General features: G+C 36.3%; 1 protein-coding gene across 2 annotated transcripts; it reads right to left on the bottom strand.

Annotated features, from left to right (window-relative positions):
• Positions 1–1,585: 1,585 nt before the first annotated feature.
• On the bottom strand, positions 1,586–24,192 carry LOC144971964 (organic cation/carnitine transporter 2-like). Of its 2 annotated transcripts, none has more exons than XM_078913041.1 (2): positions 24,057–24,192; positions 1,586–3,317 (listed from the first exon to the last, which is right to left on the bottom strand). In XM_078913041.1, exons 1-2 carry the CDS (start codon positions 24,112–24,114, stop codon positions 1,726–1,728), a joined length of 1,650 nt encoding a protein of 549 aa, XP_078769167.1. In that variant the 5' UTR covers positions 24,115–24,192; the 3' UTR covers positions 1,586–1,725. The 2 variants fall into 2 exon arrangements, with proteins under 2 accessions (XP_078769167.1, XP_078769168.1); XM_078913042.1 differs by lacking the exon at positions 24,057–24,192 and adding an exon at positions 16,342–16,551.

Here is a 24,192-nt window from a genome sequence, read left to right as displayed (position 1 = left end):
TTACTACAAAGTACTCTATATGGGTAACTTCTGTAACTTTAGCTAAGTCGTTATTGATATTGGAATGAACGAACTTATAAGCGTTAATATTATGTAGAAATAAGATCCTCTAAAACTTAACACGTCTTTAAATTGTTTTGTGCGCGAAGAGTTGCACGCCGGCGTACAGGTAAACGATAAAGTAGACAGCGGCGAAGTCGGCCTGTTAGTTTTCGTCCCTCTCCCACGCTTCCTGGCCTGTGCTATATAGACGGCCTTGCTGAACGCAATTATGATCTTGATTAAACATTTTTGTAATGGACAATGTTTTACGTATTTTTGAGAGTTTTTCCATTAAATTAATGAGACAATAATTTGAGTTCACCAGTCCTGCTAATTATGTAACCTTGGTTAAAAGCCATGCATATCAATCCTCGGTCACAAAGAGCAGGCAAGAAATGATTTGAGTAGGAAAGTGCCAGAAGACAACAGAGAATAATTTTTTTTTATTCTCTGTTGTCTTATATATATATATATATATATATATATATTATATATATATATATATATATATATATATATATATATATATATATATACATACATATATACATATATATATATATGTATATATATATATATATATATATATATATATATATATATATATGTGTGTGTGTGTGTGTGTGTGTGTGTGTGTGTTTGAGTTCATATTAACAAATTATTCCATTGGTTGTACTCTTGAATACAAAACTGTTTACTTTCTTATGATGATTTCTGTCGTGTATCGTGACGTAATTTTAGGGCATTTGTCAAGCTTATGAGTATATTAGGGTAACGGCTGATCCCTCCTCCATTGCGACAAAATACGGCAGTCTAACTCTAACTGGACACTCTAACTCTCCCAGTAATCCACCACACAAGCGCTTGGCTCCCTTACCCTCTCTAGAATGTTATGCACAAGCCCAATAGGCCATGCATTATCCTAGGTGCCGTCCCGATATCATCTTAAATGCATGAAGCCTTAGGGGCTAGATCCTCAAGGCTTCATGCATATTATTTCGGGCCCTTTCCTGGAAGTGGACGTGAATTGGCAGTCGAGTCCCGGAATCTACCACTCCTACAGACATAAAGCCTCGCATTCAGATGATGTTTTGGGTTTTTATTTTGGGAGGGAGTTAGTTGAGACAATTCTAGGTCATTTCAGCATATGGGAAAGGAAAGCGAAGGAATAGTCGGAAGAATATCTCTGGTTTATCTGTACACACACGGGGCAAAAGAAAAAAATCAAGACAAGGAAATGCGCCTCGAGCTTTATTGTATAAAGGATTGGGCGCAATATAAATCCACTTTATTATTATTATTATTATTATTATTATTATTATTATTATTATTATTATTATTATTATTTATTATTATTATTATTATTATTATTATTATTATTATTGTAAGAAAGAGTGTAAAATACACGGCAATGAACATCTCAGGTAAAAACCCATCTCCATAATAAAGAAAAGAAAAAACCCCAACCCTGTCCCACTTGCTTAAAAAACAAACCAAAATAATATAACATATACTACGAATAAAAGTAAAGTCTGAAGGGGAGTGAAATTATGTTCAATTTTATTCAGGATCGTGCTTATGATTTTCAAATTCTGTCTGCACACAACCGCATTACCGATTACATGGCTTATTTCAAGTTGGGTCACATTAATATGATATGGAACAAACAGACACCATTGTTAGTCAACAAGCTTGGATTAGTTGTGATTTAGCGAATCGATGGCCATGAAGATTTTCAAATTTCAAATCTTTTCCTAATGTTTCAGGGATGAAAATAAACAATACACAACTAACCACACTAAGAGCAACCATGATGATGTAGGAGATACGCATGACGTCATTGTTCATGACGATGAATGGAGAAAGAGAGGCACTCACACTAGCCATGAACATCATCCATCCTACTGCCGTGTTTCTAATGGTTGTGGAAAACAATTCACCAGCGGACGTAGTAACTACAAACCAGTTTAAACTACAGCAATTTCTTGCAATTATTATAAATACGAGCGCTCCTATTTCTCTAAGCTTTCCACTGGCAAAACCTTCGAGGATCAGGAAAATAGCTAGAGATATAGCCTGAACCAGACAAGCCGAGAATCCTGTCAGTTTACGGCCGAGAATATTCAATGTAAACCATGCACCTATATTTCCAAATAAACCCATCGCGTAAATGATGAGGTTTTTTGTGTAGATATTTCCCGGTAGCAAAGCCACTCCAAAACTGCTCGAAAAATACAAAAGATTCAGTACAAACATCACAAAACTCAAAATTATAGTGTTTCTTATTGCTCCTCTCCTGAAAAGACGAACAAACAAATAAACATTTGCTGTTTCATTTCTTGTAGATTTTCGTCGGTCCATTAGATCAGCTACTTTGTCTTCAGCAGACACATCCACACCGTTCATCTTTGCCATTACTTGAACGGCGCGAGTACATTTTTTTCTTTTGTTTTTAATAATCAGCCAGCGAATACTCTCAGGAAAAAATAATACAGGTATAAGTGACAACATTGTCAAACCTCCTTCCACGATGTGGATATATCTCCAGTTTTTGAATGCCATGCAAACCACAGTAAACAGGACACTCCCTCCAACCCAAGTTGGTAAGCTAGGGATAATGGCCCGCCACTTTGGTGTCACGAATTCTGTCATGTATACCGTCGACACTGACACTATAACGCCACTAGAAATACCAGTGAAGAATTTCAGAACTGCAAACATTTCCCAAAATACAGATGCTACAGAGATGAGAGTTAAGCATGATTGAGCTGCTACATTAATACAATATGTACGTTTTCTTCCGAAAGCATCTCCCAAATAACCGCTGATGAAATATCCAATTGTTGTTCCTGCCATCTGAATGAATGTAATCGTCGAAACCTTCCAAAATTCCCCACAGATTAGACCCCACTCTGTAGCAATGGTATATTCTCCTTGTTTAAATTGGACGTTTTTGCATTTGTCGAAACCATCACAAGAATCGGTGAAAGCAGCATTTGTTGTCAGGTTGTCCCTGTTGATTTCAAACAATTCTTTACCGCCAGTCGCTGGAATAGACTCAATACCTTGGATACTGTAATTGGTCATTACGGGGAAGGTTGTGTTCAATGTCGAATTGTCTAGACACCGCCAGCCGGGATTGTACATTCCAAAGGACATGAATACCATGCTAAAAGCAGAGAACACGAAACCCATGGAGGCGATTGTGGTCAAGAGACACTGGAACAGGTTGCAGCCACCAAGGTAGCGTATCAAGTCATCGGTGTTCTGAAAAACTAGATTTGATGTGAATGAATTATTATATATTATGATATGAATTGAAAATGAATTCTATACATACACGAAGAGCATTTTCCTTGTTTCACCATGCCTGGATGCACTTCACAATGCATTTTTATTATTCCCCATCTGGCCATATGGAAATTAAGTTCCATTTTATATCATTGCACGTTGGAGGCCCATTTATGCTAACACCAGCAGTCTTAATTTATAACACAGGACCATACGGCCCACCTGGCACAACGGGGATAGATATTTTTTCCAGGTGTTCATGCACAATTAAGTCAAAGGCCTGCCAGAGTTGTGCGGCCATTATACTTATTTTGAAAATGACCAAACTACAACTGCACATTCCTTAACCACGTTACAAGACTAGACACCTTACTGTCCACTGAGCCGCCGAGCAGATTGATATAATATATGTATTTAGGGCACCAGAAAAATAATCCGGAAAAAAATTATGACGGTATTTCAATAAGAAGTAGACATTAGACATATTTGAAAATTTAAAAGCAACAAGAACAAAACATTAAATGAATACTTGCTAAGTTTAATTTTTTTTAATGCTTCAGTTAAGAAACTATGTTAGTTTTACTTAAGTCGTATATAAATCTCGATATCAAATGTTTCCGAACTTGTGTTTTGTTTTAGCAGTATAGTGTTACTAGAGTGAAAAGTTACATGTTTAGGTTAAAACATATGATGGGTTGGGATAACATTTGGAATAGGTTTTATTTCGCCTAACAATGTTACACAATTTTCAATACGAACAGAATTCATATTCGATCTATTTCCCAAGATGCACGACCTCCAATGAACTCTGACTTGAATCCAATGGACTACAGTATTTGATCATTGATAGTTTATAAGGGTGGTACAACGTTGTACACAGAAACAAAGTGCATGTGATCGACCCACGATTCAAGACATAAGAACATCAATGGTTCATATGAGAAAATTCGATGAAATAGTCATACAGCAAATCGAGGGATCAACGGACCACATCAAAATTTGAGAATTACATCAAATTATCTCCGATATGGCATTTGTGTGGTGTGTTTATTGAAACAATCGTGGAATAAGTCAATATACAGGCAACATAAACAAGACCTTTCCTTTATTGGTAAAGAAACTACGTCAGTTATACCAAAGTCGAATAAAAATCCCGATATCGAAAGTATCCAAAGTTGCGTCTTGTTTATAATTCAGAAAAGTGAGTGGAGCAGGCACTCATGTTGATAACAACAAGAAATGAAGTGAGTAGGGAAGTGCCAGAAGACAACAGAGAATAAAAAACTTCGCAGCGGCGATGGGGGCTCGAACCCGCGACCTTACTAGTACGACAACTCCGCCTGGCCGGGGAGATGTATGAGCTATCCACGACCCCAGCGGCCCCCATCGCCGCCGTGAAGGTTTTATTCTCTGTTGTCTTCTGGCTCTTTCCTACTCACTTCATTTTTTCTTTGTCTTGTTCTTAGCATTGTGTTGTAACTAGTGTAAGAAGTTGCAACGTCTTGTTGAAAGACAAAAGACATCAGGATAGATCCTGGAATACTTCTCTCTTCTAACAATGTTACTCAATTTCCAATACAAAGCAGGAATCACTTCTGAAGATAAATGTTCTTCAAAGTGTCCTGACTTGAATTCAATGGACCAGCAGTTGGTCAATAATGTCCAACATGGTCTGAAAGAGTCGTGCAAGGTTTTATACAAAATCAGAATTTGAAGAATCAATTCAAAATGCATGGAGTTGCATCACTATTCTAGACATTAGAAAATCAAATGGATCACGGGCCAAAAGGCTACGGATTGTCATAAAGCAAAATGGGAGATCTTAAAATGACATCTGTTATGGACTTGTACATCGAGTTACTTTAGGAGAAAGTTGCTCCCCTTTGTTATTAGCTAATGAATTAAGTTACAGATAAATTATTTATTATTCGTTAAGTCCATTGTCTAAAAAATAAGTTGAGCTTACAAATGTCAGAGTGGTACGCCCTGGAGAAGGGTGCACTCTTTATTCCTTACTTTCCATTTTTGAGCTATATTATTTTGTCCTTCTACTTACAATGTCGTTGCGATGTATTTGAATATACTCTAACTTATATATAGAATAAATTGTTCCCTTATTTAATCACTAAACGCTTCTTGATTGAGTGATTCCACAATATTAATATGGTATCCAGTCAAAAACACAACAATGGCGACGAGGATTTTTTACCTTTATCCTGAGCATAATCTGCCTATCGGAGCGTTTCGTTACGTTAGTCGTCAACACACCACGGAAGGAAACCTGGTTGTCGAGAATATCGGGGCAAGTGCCTTTTCTGCCTGTAGTATGGTCAGCAGGTGATAAGACGCCCTCTTCGTGGACAGCCGCCCATCACGTGGTAAGAAGCTTCCTGCCCTTTTTATTTTCCCGCCACAGCTCGTGGTCACTGAGGTCAACTGTCACGTAACGGAAGTAAACAACATGTTCGTCGTTGTCTTCATTCAACCAAACAGTCGGACGCTTGGGTGAGTACTAATTATAGTTATATTTCGTCAATAATTTACTACAACAAAATGGGCAAATGAACAACACGTTCACAAGAAAACTAGATGGAAATGTTCATGAAACGTATGACCAGTAGCAATGCCTGTTTATCAAAACCTCCAGCAATTCCGAGCTTTGTCGCATTCGACCATCATCAGAGATATGGAGCGACTACTGGCAACGTTTTATCACATTTTTAACTGCTCACTCCATTCCTTATGAGAAGAAAGCAGACGTTTTCCTTGTCAACAATCACCGGTTGTTTACAAAATACTGACTAACATGGCGAGTCCAGAAACACCAGCCAAGGCGATAACCTCACTCAGTCTTGCAGAAATAGAAAAGTATATGATGGAGCAGTACCACCCTTGACTATTCGTTGTTAGAGAACGTTATAAATTTTGAACTGGCTTCCAGAGGAAACCAGGTCACACTATTCAGGAAGTGGCAGCTAGAATTCGCCAGAGCGCTGTCACATGCGATTTCCCATCTATTGAAAATCCCCTGGATGAAGCCCATGCGTACCTGTTTCATGTGCGCAGTCAACAACACAGCTGTTAGAATGAAAGACAGACAGAGCCGATAACGGAGTTTGACGATAAAGATCAAACATGCCCAATATGCGAAGGACGCCTTAACAGACAGAACTTCAAATTCAAAACAGCCGTTTGTCGCTTCTGCCAGAAAACTGGACACATCGAAAGAGCCTGTAGACGTAAAAAGAGAATGTCGAGTTCGCCTAACGTCAACACAATTCGTCGCATGTAACGGGCCACTTTCGTTTCAGTGGCACCGCTTAAGTTAGCTATTACTGTATCCAACCATGAAATTGGTTTCAAAATTGATACAGGGATAGATGGCAATTTTATTTCAACTAGGAAACGGGAGAGCACTGGCAAACCACAACTCTCTAATGCCAACCTTAAGTACCAATGTGCATCCAATCAGTAACCCCCCATCATGGGAACTGTTTTCTTGCCTGTGTCTGTAAACGATACGTGCCGCGAAACAAACTTTGTTGTCACCGCTATGCCATTATACTTATTAGGACGTTCTGCCATACAATTGCTCAATGTTTCGGTAGATCAACTGTTTAAAACGAAAAAAGTAAAATCCGTTCGTAGTAAGCCCACAACAGACATGTCACAGCTTCAAAAGGCATGTAAACAAGTGTGTGAAGAATTTCCTAATGTCTTTAAACCAGAATTCGGTAAATTGAACGATTTTGAACTTGACATTAAATTCAAAGCCGGTGTGACGCCTGTGTTATACAAGCCTAGTTCCGTCCAAAATGCGATTCAGGACGACCTCAACAAGAGCTCGGATGCCAGTATTGCAAAGGGTATTTAAAGAAGGCAAAGATAATGATGATGATGATGATGATGATGATGATGATGATGATGATGATGATGATGATGATGGTGATTATGGTGACGATAGTCAAAGATAGCGTTCTAATACAATTTTATAGGTATGCCGACTCCATACTGTCATCAAAATGCAGTAGTCCTTCAGAGCTATTCGGTACATGGAGCCGGAGTTTATCCAGTTTCTATAGCGTGAAACGGACAATAGCAATTGGTTTTTACCCTTTTCCTAAGACGCTAGTCCATCGCAAAATACTTTCCGCCATCTAAAACAGGCTCAATTACCCAATTTCTGCTGGGTGGACTGGGAGGTCACGCAATAAAATTCGACTGCACCCGGGATCGATCTCGGTCCCTTTGCGTGTTAAGCGAGTGCTCTACCAACTGAACTATATTGATCCCCAACTATCATCCAGTCTGACCAAAACAGTCTTAAAACACGTAAAATTATTATTTAATGATTATTGCAATATTTTCGGAAAGAAAGCATAATTAGGGGGACATTTAATCGAGCTGTGCTTTGCGAGTCTGATTGTCTGTCCGTCTGCCCCGTCTTCATTAGTGTAGTTGATTATACTTGTAAATTAGATAAACAAAAATCTATTATCATAGAATTAGGCATCATAAAAATCCCTCAAAACTAGCAAAATTGGATAAGATTAACGATTAAACAAGGTGGATAGTTCGTGAATCGAAAGTTTAATGAAAGGAAAACATCCGGTTTGACGCTAAAATAGTCAGCAATAAATCAACATTGTGACGCCTTGTTTAGAATGTTTACACAATAGGAATGAACGAATATTTTTGTCGTCCATTTCAAAATTTTCCAATCTTAATAAGCTTGTATCTCAACTTATACTGATCTATCAGAGTGGTTCTATAGCATAAATTACAGGATTTTTCGTATTCTACAACATATGTAATTTTCAAGCTTTCTACCCTAATTTGCACAATTCAAGGTTTTTTTTTACCTAATTCCTAATACTACAGTCAATTAATAACAAAAACAACATTTACGTTGGTGATTTTAACACTGATTTTAATGGAAACAAAAACGAATCAAAACCTTTTCGTGACTCATTAACAGATTGTGAACTAGTTCAACACGTGACCGGACCAACGAATGACCATGGCCACACCATCGACATTGTCATTACACATGAAGGTTTCCTATTTTTATCTCCTGTCAACAATATCAATAAATTAGTGTGTGACCATCATCTTTTATTCTTCTCCATCTACGTAACAACAAACCGCCCTGTAAAGAAACAGATTACCTCACGTGATTTTTAAGAACATCGACATGGAACTAGAAACAACACACCATAAACGCCGACATACTCAACGCCGCAACACTGGACACCATGAACCAACATGCGCCCGAAAGAACAAGTATGGTAAAAATACGAACTCAGGCCCAATGGTATAACGAAGACATGAAGAGAGCAAAACAACTAAGGAGAAAATGGCATAAATCATTACTACCATCTGATAGAGGAAAATATTTAACAGACAAAAATAATTCATATCATATAAATACATTGACTAAAAACGCTGTTATATTCGACGGTGACATCATCTAAGGACTTTTTTCGGATTTCAAATGAACTGCTAGGTAAAGAAAATCAAAAACATTATCCAACTAGAATTTCCAAAGATTGCCTCCCCACCTGTTTTGGCAAAGAAAAAATTAAAATTGATCAGAAATGTTGAACTGTTTTCGGGTGACGGTCTCTCACAGTTTGCTGAAGTCAGCGAGAGTGAAGTCAAAGACTATATTCTCTCAGCTGCTTCAAAAAGCTGTGAGTTAGATCCAATTAAAACTGACATAAATTATGCATAGACGAATTAAAACCATCTCTCACTCTCATCATAAATAAATCACTCAAACTGGGTGCCGTGCCTGATATCTACAAAATAGCGTACGTTAAACCCTTATTGAAAAGAAAGCTAATCTTGACAAAGAAAACCTGAAAAACTATCGTCCTCTCTCTAACCTTCCTTTTCTATCAAAAATTCTTTAAAAGCTAGTCCTAAAACAACTTCTAGCTCACCTTAAGATAAATTCCATGGAAGAAATCTTTCAGTCTGCCTACAGACAAAACCACTCGATCGAAACTGCTCTTGTCCGGTTTGTAAATGATCTTCCTCAAATTATCGATACGGGTTCCTGCACACTTTTTAACCTTCTTGTTTTATCATTAGCTTTTGACACAATTGATCAGGACCTACCGTTAAAACGTTTGAAAATTACTTTCGGCATTTCTGGTACGGCACTCAGTTGGTTTAAATCTTATTTATTAGATAGACGACATAATATAGTTGTAAATAGTTTGAGGTCCGATTAAATTCCTCTAGAACGTGGTGTCCCACAGGGATAAGTTCTTGGACCTGTGCTTTTTGTTCTCTAAATACATCCACTTTCAAAGGTTATCAGGGGCTTTGGCCTGTCATACCACCAGTATGCTGACGACACCCAGTTATTTGGATCTGAATGTACTACAAACTTACAAAATGTCAATAGTACATGTGGAAATTTGTACTGGCTTAATGCATTGGTTGGGTGGAAATAGGCTAAGGTTGAATGACGACAAAACGGAGGTGATGTATGTAGGGAACAGAAGATATTGGAACGAGAAGAAATTAAAAGTAGGAGCGGTGTCAATAGATATTGTTGACAAGGTAAAAAATCTTGGACCACTCTTAGATTCGGAACTGTCGATGGACCATCAAATTAAGACAATTATCCAATCATTGATGTGTCACTTGGAAAAAAATGGATCTATTCGACAGTTCCTTTCTGAGGATGTTACCAGGAAACTTGTCGTTTCTCTTTTATTTTCAAAGCTGGATTACTGTAATGCTCTGTTGTTTGGTGTCTCGGAAAATAAGCTCAAGCGGCTGCGGACGGTCCAAAATAATGCTGCCAGACTGGTCTTTCGAAGGCGGAGGTTTGACTCTGCCACACCTCTCCTTCGAAGATTACACTGGCTGCCTGTTGAGGAAAGGGTCAAATTCAAAGCATGTTTCCTAGTTTATTGTTGTCTGGAAAACACTGCCCCTCTCTACCTCACAGAACTCCTAAAGAAATATTCGACAACCGGCCTTTGAGTTTCTCCAATGACACCACCCGTTTGGCTATCCCACGCATTCGTACAAAGGTGGGAACAAGGCCCTTTTCACATGTTGGTCCATCTGTATGGAACACCATTCCACAGAGCATACGAGAATCCAAATCATTGCCTGTTTTCAAGAAATCTCTGAAAACATTTCTTTTTTGATGTCATGTACTTTAAATATTGTTTTGTGTTGGTGTAATTTAAAGTACCAAGAGCCTCATTTTTGAGGATACCGTGCGCTCTATAGGAGTCTATTATTATTATTATTATTATTATTATTATTATTATTATTATTATTATTATTATATTATTATTATTATTATTATTATTATTATTATTATTATTATTATTATTATTATTATTATTATTATTATTATTATTATTATTATTATTATTATTATTATTATTATTATTACTATGTTAAAACTTTTCCTACGACAAGATTCATAATTAAGGTCTTCAAAAGACACGAGTTGTGACGTGAATTTATTAACTCTTGTAATAATATGTTTTAAGTTTCCTTTATTAACGCTAAGGAAATTTCCTCTCCACCCCGTGATACAAAAAATCTAAATGCTTTCTATGATTGGTCTGTAAAATAAAGTGCATAGTGTTTTATCAATATTTAGTTGAATAAGGTTTCGTAAAATGTATATTCTATTGTTTATTTTAATCTTAATATTATTGGTGTGTCCACCCCGTTTTAATTTGTCATCACTTGTGACACCTAAATATTTAAAGCATGATACTTGCTCGAATATTTTGTTTCTTATATCCAACTGATCATTTACTTTTTTTTTTTTTTTCTAAAATATATTATTGATTCTTGAGTTTTGATAACGTTGAATTCAAGATAGTTATCGTCACACCAAGATAAAAATTAATTTACGTTTTCTTTCTATTGGCTCTTCTTGTCATCTAATATTAAACCTTGCAGAGTGGTGTCGTCTGCAAATGTCAATAAACGGACAATGATATTTGAGCTTTGGTAATCGTTTGTGTTCAGAATGAACAACATGATCGAGATTACACAGCCCTGGGGAGCACCGGTATTTAGGGTTAACACATCGGACTTTTTCCTCTTGCACGTACATACTGTTTTCTATCGATCAGAAATGCAAGTAGCCAGGAAACTACAAATTTGTTCATATGGAAAGCTATAAATACAAGTACGTGTGGTTGTACTGTGTTAAAGGCTGACGAAAAGTCAAAAAAGGTTAATGCAATACCTTTTGGGAGTATCTAATTGTTAGTAGATATCATTGGTAAAAACAAGAATATCATCTTCAACACAAATCTTTTTTTTTTGATAAACAAATTGATTTAGATTTAGAACGGGACTAACTTCATTGTTAATTTACAGCAATATACGTTTTTCGAAATATTTCATAACTTGGGTCACATTATAATCATATGAAATAAGAGATCATTGTCAGTCAACAAGCTTGGATTAGTTTTGATTTAGCGCCTCGATGGCCATGAAGATTCTCAAATTTCTTGACTTCAACACAGTTGATTGTATCATCCGTCAAATCTTTTCCTAGTGTCTCAGGGATGAAAATAAACAATACACAACTAACCACACTAAGAGCAACCATGATGATGTAGGATATACGCAAGATGTCATTGTTCATGACGATGAATGGAGAAAGGGAGGCACTCGCACTAGCCACGAACATCATCCATCCTACTGCCGTGTTTCTAATGGTTGTGGAAAACAATTCACCAGTGGACGTAGTAACTACAAACCAGTTTAAACTACAGCAATTTCTTGCAATTATTATAAACACAAGCGCTCCTATTTCTCTAAGCCTTCCATTTGCAAAAACTTCGAGGATTAGGAATATAGCTAGAGATATAGCCTGAACCAGACAAGCCGAGAATCCTGTCAGTTTACGGCCGAGAATATTCAGTGTAAACCATGCACCTACATTTCCAAATAAACCCATCGTGTAAATGATGAGGTTGTTCGTGTAGATATTTCCCGGCAGCAAAGCCACTCCAAAACTGCTCGAAAAATACAAAAGATTCAGTACAAACATCACAAAACTCAAAATTATGGTGTTTCTTATTGCTCCTCTCCTGAAAAGACGAACAAACAAATAAACATTTGCTGTTTCATTTCTTGTAGATTTTCGTCGGTCCATTAGATCAGCTACTTTGTCTTCATCAGATACATCCACCCCCTTCATTTTTGCCATTACTTGAACGGCGCGAGTACATTTTTTTCCTTTGTTTTTAATAATCAGCCAACGAATACTCTCGGGAAAAATTAATACAGGTACAAGTATCAACATTGTCAAACCTGCGTCCACGATGTGGATATATCTCCAGTTTTTGAATGCCATGGAAACTACAGTAAACAGAATACTCCCCCCGACCCAAGTTGGTAAGCTGGGGATAATGGCCCGCCACTTTGGTGTCACGAATTCTGTCATGTATACAGTCGACACTGACACTGACACTATAACGCCACTAGAAATACCAGTGAAGAATTTCAAAGCTGCAAACATTTCCCAAGATACAGATGCTACAGAAATGAGAGTTAAGCTTGATTGAGCTGCTATATTAATGCCCATTGTAAGTTTTCTTCCGAAAGCATCTCCCAAATAACCGCTGATGAAATATCCAAGTGTCGTTCCTATCATCTGAATGGATGTAATCGTCGAAACTTTCCAAAATTCCCCACAGATTAGACCCCACTCTGTAGCAATGGTATATTCTCCTTGTTTAAATTGGATGTTTTTGCATTTGTCGAAACCGTCACAAGAATCAGAGAAACCAGCATTTGTTGTCACATTGCCCTTATTGATTTCAGACAATCCGTTATCGTCAGTCGCTGGAACAGACTCAATACCTTGGATACTATTATTGGTAAATACGGGGAAGGTTGTGTTCAATGTCGAATTGTCTAGACACCGCCAGCCGGAATTGTACATTCCAAAAGACATGAATATCATGCTAAAAGCAGAGACCACGAGAGCCAGAGAGGCGAATGTGGTCAAGAGACACTGGAACAGGTTGCATCCACCATGGTAGCCTATCAAGTCATCAGTGTTCTGAAATACTAGATTTGATGTGAATAAATTACTGATGAATGAATTGAATATCAATAGGCCACCATGCATATACACCTAAAGAACATTATCTATATCTCATCATGCCTTGATGTACTTCACAATGCATTTTTGTTATTCCTCAGCTTGCAACATGGAAACAAATTTCCATCTAATACCATTGCCTGTTGGAGGCCCATTTATGCGGACACTAGCAGTCTTATAACAGAAAGCCTTAAGGCCCCACCTGGCACAATATGGAATCTTTTTCCCGGTCAGTACTGATACACACACGTATCTGAGTCAAACCCCTGCCAGAGTTGAGCGGCCATAATACTTACGATGACAATGACCAAACTACAACTACATGTTACTTGACCTCGTTAAAAGTCGAGACACTTTTAACTGCAAAAATAGCTTAAGCGGCATAATTTCAGGTTAATAAAACATTTCCCCATGGATCTTAATAATTTTGGGATGGATCAATATGGGTGAACTCATTTAATTCTATCCACCCCATCGTTGGAATACTTTGTCAACAAACACAAAAAAAGCATTGATTCGATCATGGTTGAAGCCGTTATAATAGTATTCTCTCTGTTCAATCGGAATAATCAGTTTGTCAATGGACTTTCATCCATGTCTTCTGCTGAACATAATTTGACATTGTATGCGATTAGACAATTTTATGTGAGTGTATTGCAGTTACATTAATGCTTTTTTTCGTTTGTATTTATATTCGATAGATTGATATTATATTACAAGATTACATTAGGTTTCCTCTTGTCCCATTGACTGTCTATCCGCCACTTTCGTACTTAAACCGTGGTGTTCAGTTCATTTCACTTTCATAAATTCAATTTTAGTTTTAGGTTCACTTTTCCACGTTTTTCTTACACTTAAGTAATGTGAAATTAAAGTTAATCCTTAGACTGTCCGCCATCGGCTGGCCAGACTCATTTCCGTGCACCTATCATAGGATTGGCTTTGATTGCTGATGGCTCATATCATTGGTCTCGATCTATGTCAATATCCACAAATAGAATATTATTATAATTAGAATAGATGAGTGATTGATCGTAATATCCCTTATCTTCCCGCAACACAGACACACACACACACATATATATATATATATATATATATATTATATTATATATATATATATATATAAATTATAAATGGAATCACTCACTTATATGTGGCCAAAACATATGTTTCTGTGGCTTTCATCCACGTCGTCAGTTGGCATATTGTCCGCAGAACAACTTTATTCCCTATATATATATATATATATATTATATATATATATATATATATATATATATATATATATATATATATACATATTGTTTTACTTTTTTATCAGTAATATCATGTAATGCAAAGTTTTTAAAAAACCCATAAAATAGTTCATAGTGAAAGCAATTTAAAACGTCCCTGAATCCAGTAAGTTACAAGATGACATGTTTATCTCAATTTTATTCATTTATATAAATATGCGACTTTATCATCTTGTGGTTTGCCTCTCGCCTTTGGACCTTTGGGTTCCTTATTCGAGTCCTGCTAAAGATTGCGCACTGTTGAGTCCTTGGAAAAGGCGCTTTACTCACATCCTCTCATCGTACTCAAATGTAAAATGAATATCTGCCCGGAAACAACAGTGTCCCAGCATTTCAAAAACATGTGTAGAAGCACCTTACAGGCTCCATGTCTCGCCTTACATATTAGGTGTTGCTGCTGGCTTGGAATCCCTTTGACCATATCTTAGTGGATATTGCACTATATAAAGCTCACGTTTACTTTTTATCGTTTTGTTCACTTTGTACATCCTTTAGGCAGGAAAGGCTTGCTTTTATTAAGTTAATCATCAAACTGGTTAATTTTTGGCCATAAAACCCTGAGAAACTTGTAGATTACCCGGCTTTAAACCGCGTAAAATAATGTCTCCCATGTCTTTGATGGGCGATAAATTGAGAATAGATGTAGGCCAGGAAATAAACATATCCAATTGTTAAAGAGTCAGTAATATTTCTTATAGTGACATTTTGATTTTCAAGTATCTGTATTTAATAAACATTTCCTAGGCATCAGGGACATAATTTCCAATGTTACAGCGAGTGTTTCAACAATAGCACACTATTATACTTTTCTTGTTTTTGACCCTCTGTTTGGAACGCCTTATCACAGAGCATTCGTGAAAAATAATCTTTGTCTATTTTAAAACTTTCGCTCAAAACGTAGATGTTTCGATTTTAGGAGATGATATGAGATGCAAGTTAGGAGTCTGATTTGTGTTGTGTGTGTGTGTGTGTGTGTGTGTGTGTGTGTGTGTGTGTGTGTATGTGAGTGAGTATTTTTCAGCCAAAGTAATTTGTAATTTAAGGGTTTAGAGTCTAATGTCTCAGAGTTACAGCGCTATATAAGTTTTCAGCATTCTTCTTTTCTTCTTCTTCTTCTTCTTCTTCTTCTTCTTCTTCTTCTTCTTCTTCTTCTTCTTCTTCTTCTTCTTCTTCTTCTTCTTCTTATTATTATTATTATTATTATTATTATTATTATTATATTTACAAAATGAACAAGAGCGTTTACTGGCGCATCGATTATCTGTTGATTTTAATCGAGAAATCACACGAATGGCCTTTCCACAAAAGCAAGGGTCATATAATATGTGAAACAAAACAGAAATAAAACAAACAAACCATGATATCATCTGTCATCTTGCTTTTTTAGTTCTGAAATAAACAAACCGAACAAACAAACATATAAACAAAACAAAACAAAAGAACAACAACAACAACAACAACAACAAAAACAACACACTGTAACCAAACAACCCCCCTCCCCACAAAAAAAAAAAGAAAAAAAGAAAAAAAAAAGAAAGGAATGTGCGGTGTTACCATTGCTGAATGCATCATGATACAGATATAATTTATTCTACTTACTTGGAGCCATGTCTATTTCTCTAAGAATATTCGGGCCAGATAGTTTGTCCAACTAATATCTAATATTGCATGTAAATTAGTTTATCTATTTTGAATGTAAAGCGAGTCAGCAGAGCATTGTTGTATAGAAACCATGCAACTATAAACTTGTTCAAATAACACTCAATGTTTTTCAAAAATATATTATATACATGTGTTACATCAAAGATGACTGACTGCCTGTTTATATTGTTGGCTCAAAAAGAGTGAGCGGCACGCGCTCGCGGCGAGGAGCACATAATTCAAGTGTGCTCTTTGAAATACATGTAGACCTATAGATAGAACGAAGATGACGTCACTCAAGCCTTTGTTATTGTATTTTGCCATCCGCGTTTGAGAGTGATTCTCACTAAACTGTATCAACCACACTATAAAAGTTCATGGTTACACAGAATTTTGTGCGTTGGTCCGTTACACTTCCGGATGGCAATGTTGTGAGCTTCCTAGCCAAGCGCATACTATCTATGTATGCGCTTGGCTAAGAAGCTCACAACATTGCCATCCGGAAGTGTAACGGACCAACATACAAAACTATGTGTAACCTTGAAAGTTTATAGTCTGGTTAATACAGTTTAGTGAGAATTACTCATAAAGGCGGATGTCCAAAAACAAAAAAAAAACAAAAAAAAAAAAAAAAAAACAATAGCAAAAGCCTGAGAGACGTCAACTTCGTTCTATCTATATGGATTAAAAATAATATTCTCTCTTCTTTACCAGTCAGAAATCTTATCACGTATGTGTGCAGTGGAGGAAGTGGGGGTGGGGTGGGGGGGGGGGGGTTGTTTGTAAGGGATGATGACAGGAACCAGTTGGACCCGTCACATAGTTTCATTGAGAAAAGATTAACAGGAGAATATCTATTTTTCACCAACCCCATAGCTTTCATTTTATAATATAAAGTTATCCTAAAATTAAGAAATATAAGTCATCATTTCTATTTTATTTACGTCTGTATATTTCTTAAACGTCAGGCCCTGATTAAGATTTTAATGTCTCTGAAATAGGCTTAAAACAGTCGTGACGTCACTTCCCTCGTAATGACGCATAGTAACTTAGTAACTGGCTCTAAACTATCGGAACAATGGCGGACGCCCTTATGAAATATTTCTCCGACGAGCATAAAAATGTATCCAGAGAAAAAAAAACCCATTATATATATGATCATGTTTTGACTTTTATACATTCTGATCATATGACATGTGAAAAGTTCTTGCCAGCATGAAAAAAAAAGTAGGCTACCCATTTTCTTTGTTTAGAACCATGCTGATCGTCGTTGCTGGGCGACCTGACATCAGACTATTGAATTCAATTGTTTTTAAAATATCCTCCTCGTCCCCCAAAACAGATACAACTTCTTGTATTAAGAATGCCAATGTCAGTCAAGGGAATTGGCCCTGGAAAACCCATTTCAACCCTAGTTGATGTAAACAATGTCAACTATAAGGTGTCACTTTCTATTTATAGATGTGACTTATATTTCTTTCACTATTTGTCTGTGGTTTGCGTGGGAAAGGAGTTTTCAATGAAGAGCCCATCCAATGACGTAAACTATTGTATGCACTGGTGAACGGCGGAGTGATCGACTCAAAGCGTGTAGTTATTAGATATATTGTTGTTTTGCGAACGAGAATTAATGAAACAGTAATATATATATTTCCTAACTGAGCACTGCATGCAAGGGATCGAGCCTGAGAGTAGGAAGGGGATGAAGCCCATTTAGCTATTATTAGCCCGTGAGTTTGAGCACATTAATAATAGTAAGTATTCAGTGACCTTTCAAGGACCATAGTTCTTGATGGCAACACTATTATTGTCACAAGTGAATTTTAAAGTAAAATAAAATTAACCCAATATATGAGGGAGAAAAGTTGCCAAAGGGGAGGCGGGAGAGTGAGGGTCGGGATGATTCGTTCATTGATCCACCCTCTGAAATGTGTGCTGAAAACATATTGATGACTCAAAAGCTTGTCAGGTTAAGGAAAGCAAGCAACAGTGATACGTTGTTATGCCGTTGTTTACGCAGTTTTGTGATCTCAAAGGACAGGACTCTAAACAAGTGGGCGTTGTACTCTTTTCGTTTGTTAAAATACGATGACTTCCGTCATGCGCAGAGCCGTTTCCATTTTAATAGATTACTGGGTCTAAAGCTCAAGTGTTTACCTTAGATACCTCTTAATTCTCTATAAAATACTCTCGGAAGTCTTTGCGATTTTTGGAATCATAAAAGTTGCTCTGAAATAACTCTTTTTCTCTGTGATAATGGTTAACTTTAGGCTGAGAAAATTCACACTACTTTTCCCTTATATTCCTGTGGACCGATGGAACGCCCCTTTTACTGCAGACTTTTAAGCAAGTCAGTTTTAAAAGTTTCATTTCAAACTTATATGTATGATATGTATGATTTTTCCAAATAAAAATTGTCGCAAATTTTGTTTGTTAGTTTCCAAATAGCATTAAACATTTTATAGCAAATAAAAACAAGCTGTTGACAGTAAACAGTTCCGATGTTACTTCCGCTTGTTTTTACATTAGTGTTGGGCGATATCAGAAATTTTCGATATCAATACGATACGATATAACAACTGATATTTTAACGAAATAATGATGATCACTTCCCTCGTTTGATTTTATATATGGAAACGGCGATTTCTATCATTCGCAGTTCGATTGTTGCATTTATAAACGCAACATGTATGAAGCATGATGGTTTTGTAAATATATATTTTAAAAACTCAATTAATTTTGAATCGAGGAGAGAGAAAATAGCGAAAGATAGTGCCTCGCATAGCTAATCATCAGAAAAGAGTGGATCGACATCCCGATCTTCCTATTTATCAAACGAAAAGAGCTACTTCCAGTATGACACAATAACAGCCGATCAGCCCACGGGAAATTCCTCTTCGTTGGCCATCTAGTCAAATTCATATCTATGGTGGACGTGACAAGAAATTGATAATTTCATCCTAGGCGTTAGAGTGCTTAAACTCATTAGTTATTGATTATTCGTGTGACGTATGTGGATTCCTTTATTTAATCCATGATATAAAAGTCGCCAAGGCCAAAATAAGCGTGTGATGTTCTAAATGTTTAAGTTTATCTGTCAACATAGGTGACAATGCATCGGTAGCTTGATTTTTGACGTAAATAACAATGTTTTTTTGAAATTGAATGTAAATTTCAATTTGATAAACGAAAACAGATAAAATGGACGTTTCGGGTTCCGAAAATGAGGTTTCTTAAAATAGAAGCAACAGTGGTACTTTTAGTAGTAGTAGTAGTAGTTGTAGTAGTAGTAGTAGTAGTAGTAGTAGTAGTAGTAGTAGTAGTAGTAGTAGTAGTAGTAGTAGTAGTAGTAGTAGTAGTAGTAGTAATAGTAGTAGTAGTAGTACTACTACTACTACTACTACTACTACTACTACTACTACTACTACTACTACTACTACTACTACTACTATTACTACAACTAAAAGTACGACTGTTGCTTCTGCTACACTTTATTTTATTTCACTTTCTATACCGCATAACACAAATCCTCCCCGCCTTTTTGACTTAATTAATTGCGCACCTTTTTCTATTACTCTATTTTAATTCGTGCTTCCATACAAAGTAGCATACTATTTCCTGCCCATCAATGTTTTTTGTTTATTCATCTTAACAACGCCACAACCACATAATCTCATTCATCTGTAGTGTTTCATTCATCCTGTTTTGTTGATAAAGGGGAAACCCAAAACGTCCATTTTATCTGTTTTTGTATATTAGATTGAAGCCTACATTCAACTTAACATTGTTATTTATTTCTTCGAGCTTCGAGCAGTCCCATTTACATTGATTTTTGACGTAGTAATAGCTGTTTAAAATTGTCATTGTCATACAGAAATAATACCGTTGTAACAGTTAAATTTAATGTCGGAATATAAATTATGTTATATAACAATATATGTAAATCAAATTATGACAATACATATCACAATGTGAAATGTATTGTCATTATAATCTATCCCATCTCCGTGCCTACATCAAGAGCATTGAAGCCCATTGATTCGCTTGTTTTTATAAGCATATTTGTGCGGTCTTTACGGGAAGAATTAGTCATAAAATGAAATTGTGGTTTCGACAAGTATATCCTCTCAATCTGTCAGCGTTCTTCTATTCAGTAATGGTAACCCATCGATTCAAAATGGTGTTACTTCGGGGTGTTTTAAATGCGGAAATTTGAATATAATATAAGACTTGTATCAACATCTTTTATTTATTCAATAAGGAATAGAAAAATTCTTAAAACGCCAAAAGAGTTAAACGATCCGTGTATCTTGGCCAGTTAACTGCCGTACTTTGTTAAGACACGTATTTAAGAATTTGGCCAGAAAACATCCTTCAAATAATATTGATTTAAATTACCTTCACCTTGGCAAATACTTTCAAACTTGGGACTTTGCGAAGCCTCAGGTTTGAGAGTTTTTATCAAGATGAGGGTCATTTAAAAAATCAATCTATCTGATGTATTTTTTCCCCTGTATTTTTCTTTCTTGCTTTATCTGGCACCTTTCATACATACTTGTTCAGTTCTTTAGCTTACACCGGTGCCTGCTCCTTAAGTTCTTCACTTCTTATTACTATCATGCCTTTTCTGTTATATTAATATATCTATCGTTTGATAAAGAGGAAACCTAAAACATGGCCACACCATTCGTCTATTTACATAAACTGAAGCTGAAATTCTACGACATCATTGTCATATAAACTTCCCAAAACATATTAGGTTGTACGACTATAAATGTAAATCTGTGCAAGTTTGGGGCAAGCCGTGTACGGGTTTGGGGCATGAGCGTACGTATTTGGGGCGAGGGCATGGCCGACTATAGTTACGGCATTGGCGAGGGGATTCGGTAATCTATTTTCGTTTGTTTTTTTTTTAGCTAGGTTATCCGATAATACATCACATGTATTTACATCAAACCAATCAAAAGACGTCAAATAATTGAGTTTGGAATTTTAGAATTTGGGGTATTGAACAGGAGTACTGATTTGGGGTGACCTACCCTACTGACGTTGCAACAACAGTATGGATTGAATTGGTACACGCGTACGTGCGAGCAGCTTCTGGTGATATGCGTACGTAATATTGAGCAACATAAGCGTTATTACAGTGCGCACATTATTATTATTATTATTATTATTATTATTATTATTATTATTATTATTATTATTATTATTATTATTATTATTATTATTATTATTATTATTATTATCATTATTATCATCACCATCATTGGTATTATTATTATTATTATTATTATTATTATTATTATTATTATTATCATCATCATTAATATAATCATATCGTCATCATCATCATTATTGTTATTATTATTGTCATCGTCATCATCAGGTTGTAGAAGATGAAATTGGCTGATTAATTTAATTTCAGTAACCTTTAAGCCTTTAACGATTAAGATCCACTTTCAGCCATTAAACATAAAAGTAATAATTCATTTTAACCTCAAACAAAAGTTTAGCAAAATTGAATATTATCCATCATTGGTCTAATGTCATACGATCTATTTCATTTGGAATCAATTTATTTTTGGTGTTTTCTTTTCCTTTTTTTGTGTGTCTTTTAATTTGATGTTTTATTAATTTTAAAATTTTAAAAATATTTCCTTTAAAAATTTTTGATTGATTCATTTTTTTATTCCATTTTTTTTTGTTCTTTCCCCCTTATGTTTAATGTGTGTGTGAGAGAGGAGGGGGGGGGGGTAAATGTGTTTTGTTGGTAAAAATTTAAATCTTAGTTTTCAAATAAATGCAACATGAACCACTAGAAACACAACAAATATTTCATTATAGTTAACATGAATACACGTCTAGTGTAGACCAAGTAAGTTACAAATCAAGTACAATGATATTTGTAAGAATCCAATAAGTGTGGCAAATTGTAAAATCCACGGGCATCTTTTGGCAAAGTTGGATTAATCTACTGGAGATGGTTGTATTTCCTGAGGAGATCTTCATCTGACTGGCGTAACGCTGAGTTGGGTGATCATTAAAAGTTGCTCTTCCATCACTAATTGATCGAGGAAACAGATTCCAGTTGTCGGGGTGGTCCAGTTTAAACAGAATATTTCCATCTGGTTTACAACGATGTGCTCTTAGGTCAGTAACAGTTGGGACTCCTACTATCTTTTCATCAAATGACAAGACGAAGTTGTATGTCAAGTAATGTACCTTGTATGGAGTGAGTGCTGTTTTCTTTCGTGTTAGAGTTGGTTTTTTTTTTATTTGTATAAGTGTAATATAGTCAGATGAAGTAATAATGTCGCAAGGTCTGCCATTTTTGTCAAAGTTCTTTCCATCGCTGCATGTAGTGTGTCACACACCATCTGAGTAATGTTCTTTCTCCAAATACTTTTGTTCAACTGTGACGCCTTGCTTCCGTACACATAAGCTCAACATTCTTTGACATCATATTCCTATATCATCGCTGTAGATTATTATTTTTGTGTAAGAACCATCTGTTTATTTTGCGCATAAGTTATTGTAGAAAAAAAATCTTGAGTTTTTATATAGCGCAATATCCACTAAACGTGCTCAGAGCGCTTTACAAGGGGTCCCTAGCCAAGAGCAACACTTAACATGTAGAAGGAGACATGACGCAATTTTTTTTCGGACAGACAACCCTGTTAACGGCCAGGTACTCATTTTACACTTGAGTACGGTGAGAAAATGTGAGTAAAGAGTCTTTTCCAAGGACTCAACTATGCGCCGAGCGAGGCTCGAACCCAGGACCTTCCGATCCGAAAGCTAGTGTCATACCACAAGACCACATAGCTGCACAAATCGTTGAAACAACTCGTTGGTGGTCAGACCCTTCCTCGATCTCATGCCAGACATGGCAATCCACGTCAGAGATTCCCATATCAAATATTGTGAAATTGTGAATTGTCAATTTAGTCTTGTAGTAAAGAGCAGAGGCTTGTTTGTTTTTGTTTTTAAGGGTTTTACGGCGCTTGCAACACATTTAGGTTATATCAGCGCCAGTAAAAAGGAAGAAAATGGGATAGTAAAAAGTTCTAGAATTACAATTAAAGCACCCAAGAAAAAGTAAGACAAAGGGGAACTGAGAACAAATAGGGATCAGATGTAGATTCCAAGAGCATACCACCAATGTACTTAGTTTGAAATCACCTACAAGTCTCATCCAGACACAAGCACACAATCCAACAAAGAGGAATACGCTCAAATGCTTACGTTATACATTCAAAATAACAGCTATAATAATACATAACAGAGAGATGATTAACAAGGAAAAAAAATCATCTCCCAAAACAATAACTATGCATTTGACTGTTTCCCTCCCAGCTAGGACTCCGGCCAGGGCATGGACAAAACCAAGTAATCTCATTCCAAGACAAAGACAGAAAGCATGTTGGAAAACAGATATAAATATAAGGGGATAGAAGACACAATATGTACCTCCCACGCACACTATGGGAGGTCAGGAACCCCACCCAGGATAAATGGGGGATAGAAGACACAGCAAGTGACCTCCTGCCCACCAAGGGAGGTCAGAGGACCTCATCCAGTTATCGAGTGTTTGACTGGACAGCAAACTACACAAAATATGTTTACTTCACGAGCTGTATTGATGCTAGGCGTTTAGGTAAAATACTCACACAATCCGCCAGTCAACTTAAACACAACAACACACAAAACTGTGTGAAAGTGAAACATTTAACGTTTCAAGTCTGCGTCTGATTCATATAACTTAGTGAAAACTAATCACTAAAAAAAAATCTGAGAGACGTTAAC

This window comes from Berghia stephanieae, chromosome 4 (genome assembly GCF_034508935.2).
Source record: "Berghia stephanieae isolate SIO BIC M18660-M18661 chromosome 4, UCSD_Bste_1.3, whole genome shotgun sequence".
In the NCBI taxonomy this organism is placed as follows: domain Eukaryota; kingdom Metazoa; phylum Mollusca; class Gastropoda; order Nudibranchia; family Aeolidiidae; genus Berghia; species Berghia stephanieae.
Note: the sequence above shows the minus strand (reverse complement) of the source record. Positions and strands in the feature narration are given on the sequence as shown.